General features: G+C 43.7%; 1 protein-coding gene across 2 annotated transcripts in view; it reads right to left on the bottom strand.

The window, feature by feature from the left end:
* Positions 1–256: 256 nt before the first annotated feature.
* Positions 257–14055, bottom strand: part of tdp1 (tyrosyl-DNA phosphodiesterase 1) — a 37818-nt gene continuing 24019 nt past the window's right edge. For both annotated transcript variants that reach the window (XM_031580616.2, XM_012836686.3), the window contains exons 14-16: positions 13497–13599; positions 5879–5984; positions 257–674 (exon numbers count right to left, since the gene is read on the bottom strand). In XM_031580616.2, the coding sequence (XP_031436476.1) occupies positions 601–674; positions 5879–5984; positions 13497–13599 (283 nt within the window). In that variant the 3' untranslated portion in view covers positions 257–600. The remainder of the gene's footprint in view (positions 675–5878; positions 5985–13496; positions 13600–14055) is intronic.

A 14055-nucleotide genomic window follows, 5' to 3' on the forward strand; every position in this document is an offset into this window, starting at 1 on the left:
CTCTGAAGTCATATTTCAATCCTCCAAGCAATCTAAGAAATTACTTCAATAAATTGGCTCGAAAATGAGTGGTTGTGGTAAGTCCTGACGTATCTTCTCTAGAGACAACTTGACATGTGATGATTGGAGCCTGTTTATAATGGCATCATTTTCAAAGGATTACAGGTCTATTGCATCTCCAGCATCCCCAGTGAGAGTGTTTCTCCCATCTCCTTGCATTATTTTCTAAGTGCTGCACATAAAAATACAAAATCAACATGTTACAAACACATTTTATTAGTTGCAACATACAAAAAGAAAACATACCTTTGTGACACACAAGATATACTTACTATACTTACTTATACCTAACGAGTCTTGTGTTTACGGCATCACTACATTATTATCAACACTACAGGAGGTAAACAAAAACATTTTTAACTCCATTTGACTGACAGATTCCTCTACTTTACTAGACAGCGTCAGCAGTGGTGATATGATGCCTGCCCGACAGACAGACAGACAGGAAGAGCCGATGGCAGTGTCTCAGACATATGTCCCTCTCTCTGACCACTCAATATTGTCCTTGAGCCATGCGGGGGATGCCACAGCTGGACTACCTCAGGATGGGACCCATATGTTGCCGTGAGTGTCCGGGGCGTGGGTGTACGGAATGTTCCAGACCCAAGGCTGATCTGCAGGCACAAAAGCACACATAGGACATGAAGCATGGTAACGCGTCAGGGTTAGGTGTGAGTATGTGTGTGGTTGTGTTTATGGTTGTGTGTGTGTATATGTGGTGTGTGTGTGTGTGTATGTGTAGGTGTAGGTGTAATGTGATTGCTTCAGTTCGAGCCTCAGTCCTAGTCTCTTGTTTCCCAGAAGAAGCAACAAACAGGTAGAGGCTAGCGACACAGAGAGAGTGTGGCGTGGTATACGGCAACATATACTTTGTGCAGTCGAACATCATGATGCTTCATGGTGAAAAGACTATACTCAGAGTACGTAATGGGCTCTCTCACTAAAGTGTCAAAGGCAGGGACTTCTCACATTGACTGTGATTAAAAAACATGGGGAGATCCTGGTTATCGTGCTGCACAGGAATAAGCGCCAAACAAATAACCCTACTAGCCCAGCGGCTACACGTCCCAATGGGATTAAGTCATGGCTGAGAAGCAGGATCACAGGAAGCGCTGGCACAATCCAGTGTCCATGGAAACCAGCAGGAAAAATAAATAGATTGAAAACAACAAAACCTCATAAACAACTGCTGAGCTTTGTGTACCAGGAGATTTCATAAGCACATTACTGGAGCAACTGGAAGGGAAAAGCCACGCTGACTTGTGGGTCTGACTCCGCGTGAAGTAGATAGCAATGTTCAGCTCACTGTTCAGGCTTTGGCCCTTTTTAATCATCTCCTGGGAGTTATGTGTGAGGAGTCTAAAAGCTGTATGTGAGTCAGAATAAGCTGTTACAATATCATCAACTCTACAGATAGATATCAATCAGTAGCAATATCATCAATTCTACAGATAGATATTAATCAGTAGGAATATCATCAATTCTACAGATAGATATCAATTAGTAGCCTCTGTGTGTAGACAGTCCTGCAGTGTGTGACGTTTGGAAGCTCATCGTAGCAGTGTATGACATCCAGATACACTTTGGAATTTAGTGGACCAAAAATGTCTTTCTCAAGCTCCATTAAGTAGCGACGTCAGCCTCTTGTTAAAAAATACCAGGCATTTCCATAACAACCATTTCCCATGATTAAAAAGTCACTATGAAAGCTTCCCACGATTTTTTCCCCCCTCAAAATCTAATGCACTGCAATTAGTAGCTATTTTGAACCGAGGGCAACAAGCTATCTATTGATGGACTTGCATGGCATTTAAATGTTGATTCAATTCCGATTGAACTGAAATGCCACTGGTCCTCCTTTCGCTCTGACTGATGTTCTGTGTGGGTGCGTGGCATGGCAGGTGGTCTGGCACCATACCGGTCAAGGGGTGTCGTTAGTCTGTGGTGTGGAGTGCTGACAGCGGTAGATAAGCGTGGGTGGGTGGGGTAGCAGAGACAGAAACACACGTGTGCTGTCTTTTTTTTCAATCCCACCCCATACTATGAGGGAACACCTCAATGGACAGCTCCTATTGTCCTCTTGTGTTCACAACCCCCAACAGCGGTTGACCAGAGGTGACCAACACATGCAGGAGTGGATCTTGGGCGCCACAGGGGATGGCAGGAAAGGCTTGTGAGAGAATGGAGAGAATGAGGATGGACCTGATTGAAAGCTACTGCTTACCCCGTAATTAACCCACTTCGGTAACACCCCCCACACCAAACCTGCTCCCCCACTCCCCCCCCCCTCCACCCGACTCCTTTCATCCAGCTTACGGGTTACCAGAGACTCTGAACAGAGTTAAACGCTCCAATTACAGAGCAAGCCGTGACTCGCTACCCACTGATTCTAGCGGCCTGCTGAGACATAATAATCATGCCATACAGTGATCAGCACCTCAGCAGTGCGGTGCCTTCCATACGGCATATTACTATGTCTCAAATCAACACAGTTGGACGTTTACAATAACAATGACAATGACGTTGGCCTTGCACACGTGATGTTCATATTTCGGCTCCGTGCACTACTGGTTGTGATGGTGGTTAAGCTGTTGTTAATTATTATACCTGCAGGGTTTAATATTTGCTTTACAAAAGGTGCGCGCAAACACACACACACACACACACGTCGGCGGCATGAGACGTGCCTAAGAGACACAGGCATGCACGCTTTAACATTTCTCTGGTGCACAGGAGAGCAACAGCAGTAAAATCAGACGGAGGAAAGAGAATAGGCTAGAGAGAAAGAGGGAAGCCGGTTAGAGGAGTCTAAGATGGCAGGCAGTAACAGCAAGTCAGAAGGACGAAAGAGAGAAAAAGATGACATAAAAGATGATATAAAAATAGTAACAAATGCTGATAACACAGAGGCTGGAACCTCAATCATTTTTCACAAGGCCATTGTCGAACACCTATTCCCCCATCTCTCCTCCCCCACCTCAGCCTTGGAAGACAGTACTGTCCACTGTACATTTTCCTTTTAATTACGCTGAGAGCTTCAGGCTTTAGTAAGCCCTGCATACCTTCCTCCCCTGGCGTCTCATCAGCATGCTTCAATGGGGAAGGTGTTGACTGGCACATGATGTCTGGACACGACAGCATTCCTTTCGCATTCCCTTGAAGTAACTTGAAGAATGCTAAAAAGTGGGAAAGGGGCTGAGTGGGGGAGGGTGTACACTCCTGTGCCAGCCATTTGGTGACGTCCCATGAAGTCCCAAATAGTGGAATCTATGTCTACCTACTCTGACCTCCGAGAGTTTAAAGGCATGAAGTCAGCTGCAGAGGTTCTTTGTTTCTGATTGAAAGGCTGGGTAACATTAGTTTTGCTATGTTTTACAGAACCACTAGGTCAGTATTGTTTTGTCCCGCTTGCTAATATTTTGCTTCAATGTGAGAAAGAGACATCCACTTCCACGTCGCATGAGGCTGAAATGTTAGACCCTCTCCACCACCTCGGGCACCAGACACTCTGGAATCCACCATATTTCTCTTTCGATTAGCCAGCCGAGTTGTTATGGTGCATTCCATTGGAACTGGGAAGTTGGAACTTGGTTCCCAAACCTCTGCCCGCTCTCTTCATATTCACACATACTGATGCAAAAAAAACAAAAAAACATTAAAGCTCTACGTTGCCATAGAAACGAACGTCCCTCTGCATGGGTTCATAAAGTGATGACACCCTCTGTGTCGGCGCCGCCATCACTGACCGTGTGATTAAAGGTCAGGAACCAAGTCAGGAGGGCGAGGCCAGCTGACGCTGTGATTACTGTTTATCCGCCCAATGGGCTCTCTCTCGCTCCGCAATTAGAAGATGCTGCAATCAGATCGCTGGGACGAAACTGCACTAAAATCATATACCTTTCATTCGCCAATTCTGCTGAGGGGGTCTGGGAAATGACTACAGCTTGTGTGTAGTTCAAAACCAACTCTGGCTGTGTCAAAAGATCCCAGAGATAAGATGAGAGCAAGTCAGGTGAAACAAAAGAAGGCATTGGAAGAATGTTCTAATCAGAGACGGCGTTCTCTGGAACGCTCTCTACATGGGTGTCGCTATGACAGCACTGGCTTTGTTCCGACTTCATTTCAGTGTTCCAGAACCCCTCATTTCAGAAAGCTTTCAACCATTAAGAATTAAATACCAAGTAAAGTCCCCGATTTCCATGACATTTCCACCTGTCACTTACCTTTCTTAGATTTAAAGAAAAGACTCGAAGTTTGGCACACAAAAACCACTGCTCTTCATTTTGAAATAATGATTTCAATGTGCTGCAATTTGCCCCTTTTGAATTTGCCACTTGACTTTTCCAGGCATTACATTTAGTTCTGGACAAAGCCCAACAAATTTAGAATTCACATGACATTTGTTCATATATTATTTTAGCAGTTGCTTTTATCCAAAGCAACCAACAAGTGAAACACAGGACATAGTCATGTTCTAAACATACCAAAGGTGCTCTTTAATAAACTGATAACTTCAAGTGGTAATGCTGGACATTTCTTGGTTAAAGGTGAACTCAGCTATTATCCAAGAGGCACCACACCTTGACAAATAGGATGAGCGACATTCATCAAGACTGACAAGACATCTTACCACTAATTCATTACTAATTTCGGCTGCTCGTTTAATAACTCGTCAAAGTCAGTTACATAAACAGGGGCCATGGTACATAAATACCATCAGGATGCAGAAATCAACAGCAGTGGAAGGAAGCTGGTTTTCCAGAAACATTTCCAAAGATTTGCTGATGATGCTCAGAACTCTGCACCCGAAGACAATGTGCCCGAGAGATGTCTTTCTCTGACAACGAAATAAACTTCAACGCTAAAAGACGAAGCACTCTCCTTCCGGAGCGCTGTCGAAAGCAACCTTCAGGAGATCAGCAGGAGGTGTGTGTGTGAGTGTGTGTGTGTGTGTGTGTGTGTGTGTGTGTGTGTGTGTGTGTGTGAAGTTAAGGGGTGAGAGACAGATGTGTGAGTCACTCGTTTGCTTTTTCTCTTCTCTGTTGGAGGAGAACTCTCTTGCTCACAAAGACTCATCTCACCCCATGGGGGTGAGTTCACCCCATATGCTACCGCTCCGCTGCGACGCAATTAACATCGAGATGCACCATGCGAGGATGCCGATGAGTCTGACAAAGACAAGGTGAGGGTTCAACATTGCCTCGACAATAGTCTTGCCTAGAGGTCTATTATCATGACGGGAGCAAAGATGTGGCCCACTATGGCTTCATGGAATATACATTATTTCCAGCCGGAGGAACAATGTACAAAATCAAGGTACAAAGTAAAAAAAACAATGAGATGTGTGTTTTAGTGTATTGCTACTGGCAAGGCCTTGCTGTATGAGATTTATTCATAATCTCTACCTACAGTACTATATTATTAGAGATGTCTTTCATTGCTCAGAGCAACAACAAAAAAACTGGCTGGCTGGAGATCCCAGGGGCGTATGGATATGTAGTCTTGTTGGAGGGATACGAGTAGCAACAGACAATACAAAATGAAGAGATAGATGAGAGAAAAGATTAGTAGAAATACTTACCAACGAAGATAATACTTTTATTTCATAGATATTTCAATGCAGATAGGAATAACTCACACACGCACACGCACACACACACACACACACACACACACACACACACACACACACACACACACACACACACACACACACACACACACACACACACACACACACACACACACACACACAAAAACTAGATGATCTAGATGAGCATAATGATGTTCCTGACAGTCTTGACAATCATTTAGTTACCTTTGCTGGAGTAGCGCTGAGGTGGCAGGTCAAAAGGCACGGGGAACCCAGAGGAACCTCCATTAACAGAGAACACGTTCTTCTGCACACGGAACGTGCTCATGTTCTACAAAACAAGCACACAAAGACATCAGACGCCTCACTGATGAGAGACATGTCATCAGATAAAGTCTGGATTTATTAAAGTTCATGTTGGCATTGCAGCATCAAAGGGAGAAGACTAGAGAAGAAGGAGGCTTACGAGAAATTATTTAGCCTAATTATTAACACAAACTGAAAGCACAGTGCCACAGTTCAAATAGAAGAAAACTTTTTCAAACTAATCTCTCTTTCTCTGTGAAATTTGTTGCATCATGTCTCATCACAGACAACAATTTTGCAGTGCTCTGAACACAGAAAATAAATCACAGTAACAATGGGACAAAACAGCATGTGGGCAATATGACAAGGAAACGTTTCAGATGTGTGACAGCAGGGTGTTTTCAGTCATCCCTGACCAAATGGTATGAATTCTCTTTTCCTAGGATGAGTCATTTCTGGCAATATTAAATCAACGCAGCTCTAACAGGCAAATAATTTGAGCATTCAAAAGAGTGTGGTATTGCTGGAGCATGTTGCTTAACCATGGGCAATAGTAAACACACACACACACACACAATCCACCCCACCGCACCACACCACACACACACACACAATTATGTCCTGCAGCTGTGTTCCTGGGGGAACCCTGGAACCCTGGGGGAACCCTGGCCTGTGGCATAGGCGACAAAGGTGGTTATCTAGGATGCAAATTGCCAGAGGGGTTACAAACTTGGAGGCCTTATGTCAAAACATGATTTAAAAAAACTCATTAATTGCCTTTATCTCCAGCAGGGTTGACTACTGCAACGGTCTTTTCAAAAACAGCTTCAGCTCGTACAAAATGCAGCTGCCAGAACAAAAAGAACTGACCACATGACTACTCCAATACTTAAGTCCTTACACTGTCTTCCAGAAGTCTCAGAATTGACTGCGGCTTGTTAATAGATCACTAAATGGGACAGGACCAAATTACCTCTCCGATATTCTTCAACTGTACACACCTGCTAGACCTCTCAGATAACTGGACAAATATCTGTTGGTAATACCTACTGTCAGAACTAAACATGTTGAAGCAGCCTTTAGCTGCTATGCTGCTTAGCTCTAGAACCAACTTCCTGATGACATCAAAGGTGCTCCAACTGTAGCCAGTTTCAAATCTAGACTAAAGACTCAACTGTTCTCAGATGCTTTTTGTTAGCTGATCGAATGCACTCTACTTTTTAGTCATTCAGTTTTTCGATGTTCTTTACAACTCAACAGTTATAATGCACTTTAATTCTGGAAGTAGACCTCTAGTCATTCCTGACAGGGAAGTGATGTCTCAGGCTTACAGTTAAGTCCTATTGGTGTTCCTCTATGTAGGCTCTATGCTCGGGCTAAGCTCCATCTTGGGCCTGTGTCTAGGCTCTCTTGGGCTCTATTAAGGATTGTATTCGGGCTATTGATCTTAGGCTCTATATTCGGTGTTCTGAAAAAGACTGGCTGGCGTATTTTAAGGCTCTTGTCTCGGGCTAAGCTCCTTGTCGGGGTCTTTAACTGACAATGGCTATCAGGCTCTTTTGGGCTCTATTACAGATTTGATTATGGATTTTATTCAGGCTATTGATTCGCTAGTCAGCGGTCTGAAAGAGCACAGTCCGGGCTACTTTCCACAATGTTATTTTATTCTATTTTATGCACTTTGTACGTTCTATTAATTATGTTCTTTACTTCCTTTTAGTTATAGTTTTATATTTTCACTTCGTCTTTATCTTTCCTTTGGATGTTCCTTTTGTTCTTATTTATGTAAAGCACATTGAATTGCCTTTGTTTATGAAATTTGCTACATAAATAAACTTGCCTTGCCTTGCCAAAGGTAGGATTGGACAAGAACCGTTCTGAGGCAGGACTTTGTGAAAGGTAAATTGTATGTAGAACCTTCCTCATATAAGGAACCTGATGGTATGGCTAGATAGTAAATTCAATCCAGGCTGGTAACTGCCATAAACCTTACAGAACTCTCTATAAGATTCTACAAGAATCTGTCAAACAGCTAGAACATTGAAAGTTTTCTATAACAAGCTGGAGACCTCAGGAGTGGAACGCCCCTGCACTTTTACCCTGCACTGTAGGGGAGTAAACACACACACACACACACACACACACACACACACACACACACACACACACACACACACACACACACACACACACACACACACACACACACAACCACACACACACACAGCATGCTGTGATGCCTGGACTTAACTCGCCTTAGAGCAGGAGTGGCATAATTTGTCAGCATCTCGCTGTGGGAGCATCCTGGCAGACATGTGGAGCGCCGTGTCGCAGAGGCTGGTTGCTAATGGATGACTCCCAGCCGCCAGAGCACATGTTTAGTCCAGAGGCTTTTCAGCAAACAACAACGTGCCAGTCTCAGTGTGCCAACACTACACCAGCCATCACACCCACTGACACTCTCCTGGCTTCACATGGGCACATCGTGGGCAGGGGCGGTTTTAGCAAATTGGAGGCCCTGGGCAAAGAACAATTTTGAGGCCCCCCCCCCACACCATAATGCTGGGTCTTCACTGATCACCATTGGTGTTACTCACATTAGGTCTCATTCTCTAACGCAGTTAAGAACAAGTTTAGAAGAAATTTCGGATTTAAATAATTATAATAATAATAAATACGAGGAATATTTGTATCATTAACAATTGCGTTTCACATTTATAGTCATGATTCTACAAGGCATTGTGATATCCTAAAATAAATAAAAGCACTACACGAACACTGCAAATGTAAGTGAATAAATAAATAAGCACTAAACTCAATCACATGGATATAGCCATAGTGGAATAGAATGGACACATCTACATTCTGCAACAGTACCTCCACCTCTGCACCGTTGAAGTTAGGTCTGCGTTTACTCGACCGGTGCTCGCTTTCCGCTTAGACATGATTTTGATCAGCCTGAAGTTGCTTTCGCATTGCCTGTGGATTGTGCACACGTCTCTTCAGTTGCATGCCATAAGCTTACAGGAGCTGGCGGGGCGCTTTTGTATGAAAACTCAGGTGCACGAGAACGCGCGTTCAATTTAAGAATCAGTACACAGCTAGAGACACTTTAGCGGTTTAAGAACACATTTCCAGGCGTTCATGAATCCGGCGGAGATCTTTTCTTTGGTTGGTCTTTTGAAGTCTGTAAGAAGATATTTAAGAAGACACTTAAGAAAATGTTCGAGAACGAGGCCCATTGTTGATATCACTGCTCTCGTTATCATCCAGCTGTGGTTGAGCAGTGATAATGACCATGGCAGTCGTCAGTGCAGGTGTCAGTGCTCAGCATCACTTGAAACATTATCAGATGAACTTGAAACATTATCAGAAGTTTCTTCCACTTCCACTTCCACGGATGAATTCCTTGATTGGAAATATTGTGTTACCTTAGGTAATTTCTCCCTGAACTTCTCATCCTGCCTTTTCCTCTTTCTTTTCTCACTGCCTCATTTTCCCGTGACAGAAACGTCACGTGACCTGGAATCATTTGGTCCATGATGGATTTCAGATAAATTGTATGCTAAATGTATACATAAAATAAAATAATCGTGTTTTCATGCTTATTATGAATTGTCATTTGTTTGCAATGACAAGTGATTCATTTTAATTCTTAATTTTTTTTAAATAAAATCGGAAGTACGACGAGGCCCCCCTGGTGGCCGAGGCCCAGGGCAAATGCCCGCCTTTGCCCAATGGAACGCACCGCCTCTGTTCGTGGGCACCTGTACTGGCATTACTGGGCACCTGGGCCACAGCTCAGACCCTATGCTGAGAGCGAGGATGACAGAGATGTGTCTGAAGGCAATTTCGTTTATCTCTGAATGGCTATGACGCAGAGGAACATGGAGCTGCTTTTTATACCAGTTTGGCAACAAGTCAGGAACAGAAGGTTCTGTTGTGGTATAAGAAAACCCTGACCAGGAACTGAGACGGATTTCAGCTCTGAGGCAAATGCACCAGCCCGATACACACCCACACACATATTAACACATGTACACACACGAGCACACACACACACTCACACAAAGTCATGGTTATCTTCACCTCATCCTCCTGATTAATAACAACCTCCATCTTAAATGTCTAACTCATTACATTTTGAAAATGTGCTTTTCCCTAAAGCAGTCTTTCACCTGAGAGTGCCTGTGTTGAGGGCTTTGTACAAACGAGGCAGACAGCAGTGCTCCGATGCCAGGGTTTGGTCCTTCCGGTAGCCACAGAAATGGCTGCAATTTACAATGTTGGATTGTAGTGACAATGTTGTGAAAACACTGAAAATCAAAATGATCACTCCCCTGGAAGCTACTCATCAACCCATACCCTCCAGTTTTTTGCCCTCATACCCCTCCCCCTGCTTTTTCCCCCCACCTCACACAAATATGTATAAACATTTTTGGTGAGAAGCGGCGTATCAGCTGTATAATGACAAGTACATGACAACTCAGTAAAGTTTTTCTGTAGAGCGCTTTCCACAGACATGAATCACAAAGTGCTTTATAAGAGTAGCTTCAGCAGTCGGCAGTCTTCAGCTGCCTTTTTAAAAGAGTCCACAGAATCAGCATACCTTAAAGGCGTGGGCAGACCATTCCACAGTTTAGATGCTACGACCATGAAATCTCCATCACCACCTCTGCAGCAGGATAAATCAACAACAGAACTGCCTTCGTGAGCATTTCACTAGGGTTTTCAAGCAGGCACCTTCCTTCATTAGTGTTTTGTTGAATTAGGCCCACAACACCTCTAGAAGGCTAGAACGGTGGTGTCTGGCGTCTCAGACCAACCCCCCCTCAATACTTATGATGGGTTGGGACACATGCCACTACTAGAAACAACAACAGATACACCTCAATATTTCACATATCTCAAGTGTTAAGTCAGGTTAATTCACAACCCCTAGTAGTCTGTGAGTGCCTCAGCCACAACCACTGGCTCACTTTTTCAGCACCCTCAGACAACTCCTTTCAATTTCCTTTGAATGACCCAACAGAAGTGTTGTGGTTGATTTGACTACAAATCATCTATTACCTATCTCCACTGGTGTGTGCTTGCCAACCTCGTTGCTTCGATTCCACTACCAGCATATCCGCATACTTTAGCTTCTTCCTTCCTTAGCTTCCTCAGTCGCATCTTCAAAGGGAATCCTTAATTCAATAAAGTAAACAATGCGCTCACATTCAGAATACAAAACCATGTCCAGTCTCATAGCAGTCACAATACACTGTGGAACTTGAAGTTGTCTTTCTAAATCAGCCAGCAATCTCTAATCCTGCGCTATGCCCCATTTGCCAGTACTGTTGGTAAGTGCCTGGTGTCCACTTTTCTGCCCCTTTCACACAAAATACATGTTATTGTCCCTGTCATTAACTGTTTTTATGCCTCCACCTGTAGTGACCCTGGGTCAGGCTAGTTTTACACCCAGACAGAATGTGTTTTAATGAGCCAAGATCCAAACGCAGTTTCCATCGTCACCCACCCACTGACTAAGGTTCTGCAGAGTTGAGGTTCTGCGGAGTTGAGAGGTCATTGTATGTGGCTCCAACGATGAATGTGATGTGGTTAGCGCTCATCTCATCTCATCTGGACCTCATGACAGTTCATCCATTGCCCTTGCTTTGCTTGAGAAGCCGATGTTGCTCGACTAGTTTCCTCTTCTTCCTCTTCTTAGTTGCCACCTGCCTCCTCTCAAGCAATGTAGCGTTACCCCATGCTTTCCAACTGTCACCTAATCTAAACCCTGCTCTTCAACTCTGTATTTGCCCAATGATATCCCTATGCTGTACTGTGCCCTGTGCATGTTGAACTGTTTCTCGTGGATTCCACTTCTTCCCTGTTTTTACCGTTGGAGCAGTGTTCTTGACCACGGGATCCTTAGACTGTAACAAAATTATCTCCAGGCTAGTCTTAGCATATTTGAACCCCTACACCAAGAAAGAACATTAAAACAATGTCGGAGATCTTTAAGATATAGGCAATGCACTTCTAGCCCAGTGGCTTTACGTATACGTTCAGTCCTGCGACACTTCCGTTTCAGACAGCGTCCTTCAAGTGTTGCAGATGGCCCTAGTCTTGACCTTCAAAGGTGCCAAGTTGGCAGTGCTCCTTAAATGACTGCATTAAGAACTCAACAACAGTAAGATTTGTATTAAGATCCCAGCAAAAAATGCACTGAGAACCGATTAGCCTTATTTTGAGTAAAGATGCGAGGATGCAACATTCTTTTAAGACACAAAGGGTCAGCATTTACAAAGAGATAAAAAAAAAAAACATTCACGATCACTGATCAAAAGGTCCTCACAACAGATATGCTCAATATCTAATCCCGGAGGAAAAGACCCATGTCCAAAGCATGGCCACACGTATCACATGTTGCTTAAAATGAAAAGATTCAGTAATGTTAAGAAATTAAGTGGCCATGCATTTTGAAGCATCATCGATATGCAGGTTAAAATGTCCAACTATGATCACTTTACAGTAGAAACAGTTCTTAAGGACCTTCAGGGTGGTCTTCAGTTTCAGAATGGAGGGTACAGACTAAATTAAGCATGACTGTTTGACTGCAAGATGTCCTTCTATAACAGGACACTAATTACAGCTCTGTAATTGCCTTGGCAGCAGTAGCCTTGGTCTTGTTTTCAGATTATACTGCTGTGCACTAAACACAGACAAGAGATGCACACAAGAACTGCATGAACTGAGTCCTCACCTGTTACATATTTTTTGTCGAAAAGCAGTTAATCAATCTGAACATGTCATGAACCTGCCCCTTCACTCTTCAATGACAGACATTTGATGGACAGTTTTTAGCAGGGGAAAAAATTATGAAATAAGTTTGTACTTGCATCAGAACTTCTGGTAGAGACTACTAGAGAGACACTATGGCCGGCTTGCACCGTGTCCTATTTCATACTCTCCTTTCTTTCCCTCCTCAGGGCTGAGAACTGAACCAGACTGTTGCTTAGCAACTTTTGAAGTAATTCTAAAGCCTATCCTGACAACAAGGACAAATTACCCTGTGAGTAGGTGAGGATAACACAAAACCATTTCCCCCTCACACACACACACACACAGAGACACAGACACACACACACACAAAGGAGAAAGAGGAGTAAATATGTCCCCTGTGCCTCGCATACACCTACACAAAACCAAAGTCTTATTTTGAGTCTTAAGTGGAAACCAGCTGACAGGCTGTCACTTCACTGCATGACAACGCACACTCCAAAGACTGAACTGCCTCTCTGTTCCTTGGTGAAAAAGGTCTTGAGCCTTTCGAAAGACACAATCCCAACAAACGACTAGTCCAGTCAGTAAAGCTCTGCTTCGCTTCACTGTTTGAAAAAAAATCTCTCGGCCATTAAAAATCAGTTTGAGAATATAAAACACACACACGCACACTCACACACACAGTGACAGCCACAGTTAATTAAAGTTGCAGTTGGGACTAAAAAAGAAGAAAAAATAGAAAATGTTCAGTTGAGGTGGAGAAACTTACAAAGGCGGACGGCACGAAGAGAATTCCTAACTCATATGAGCGGACCATCACTTGCGTGTTGTTCTTCTCAAGTCCTCCCCAGGCGGCTTTGGACAGGTTGGCACTGAGGCGGACGAGAGAGGTAGTACACTGTTAGAACAAAAAACACTAATATACACCAGGCTTACAATTCAGATAGGGCTTTGAGGCCATTTTGCTGTTAGTAGCCATCTTCTGGGAACTGCGGCTGAGTCAGATATGAATGGGAGATTGAATTAGCCTGACCATTAAGCAAAGGGACCTGACCATCAGTCATGTGTCTGTGCTTGGGCAACATGTCTGTGCACACTTTGGGAGAGGCTTCAGTGAGAGAACTAAAGAGACATATTTCAGTCAGGACCCCTCTGGTGTTGTTTGGCAAGCTCAGTAAGCCAATTAGCATGATTGCAGACCGGCTTAAATGGACTAATTCAGAGAGTTAATGGTGGTTGGTGAATCAGCTTAGTGTCAGCTGATGAGGACTTCTGCCGCCCGCATGAACTAATGCAATGCTTGATATTTGGCTGTTGAACTTCAAAAC

The sequence above is a fragment of the Clupea harengus genome, chromosome 14, assembly GCF_900700415.2.
Source record: "Clupea harengus chromosome 14, Ch_v2.0.2, whole genome shotgun sequence".
Taxonomy (NCBI): domain Eukaryota; kingdom Metazoa; phylum Chordata; class Actinopteri; order Clupeiformes; family Clupeidae; genus Clupea; species Clupea harengus.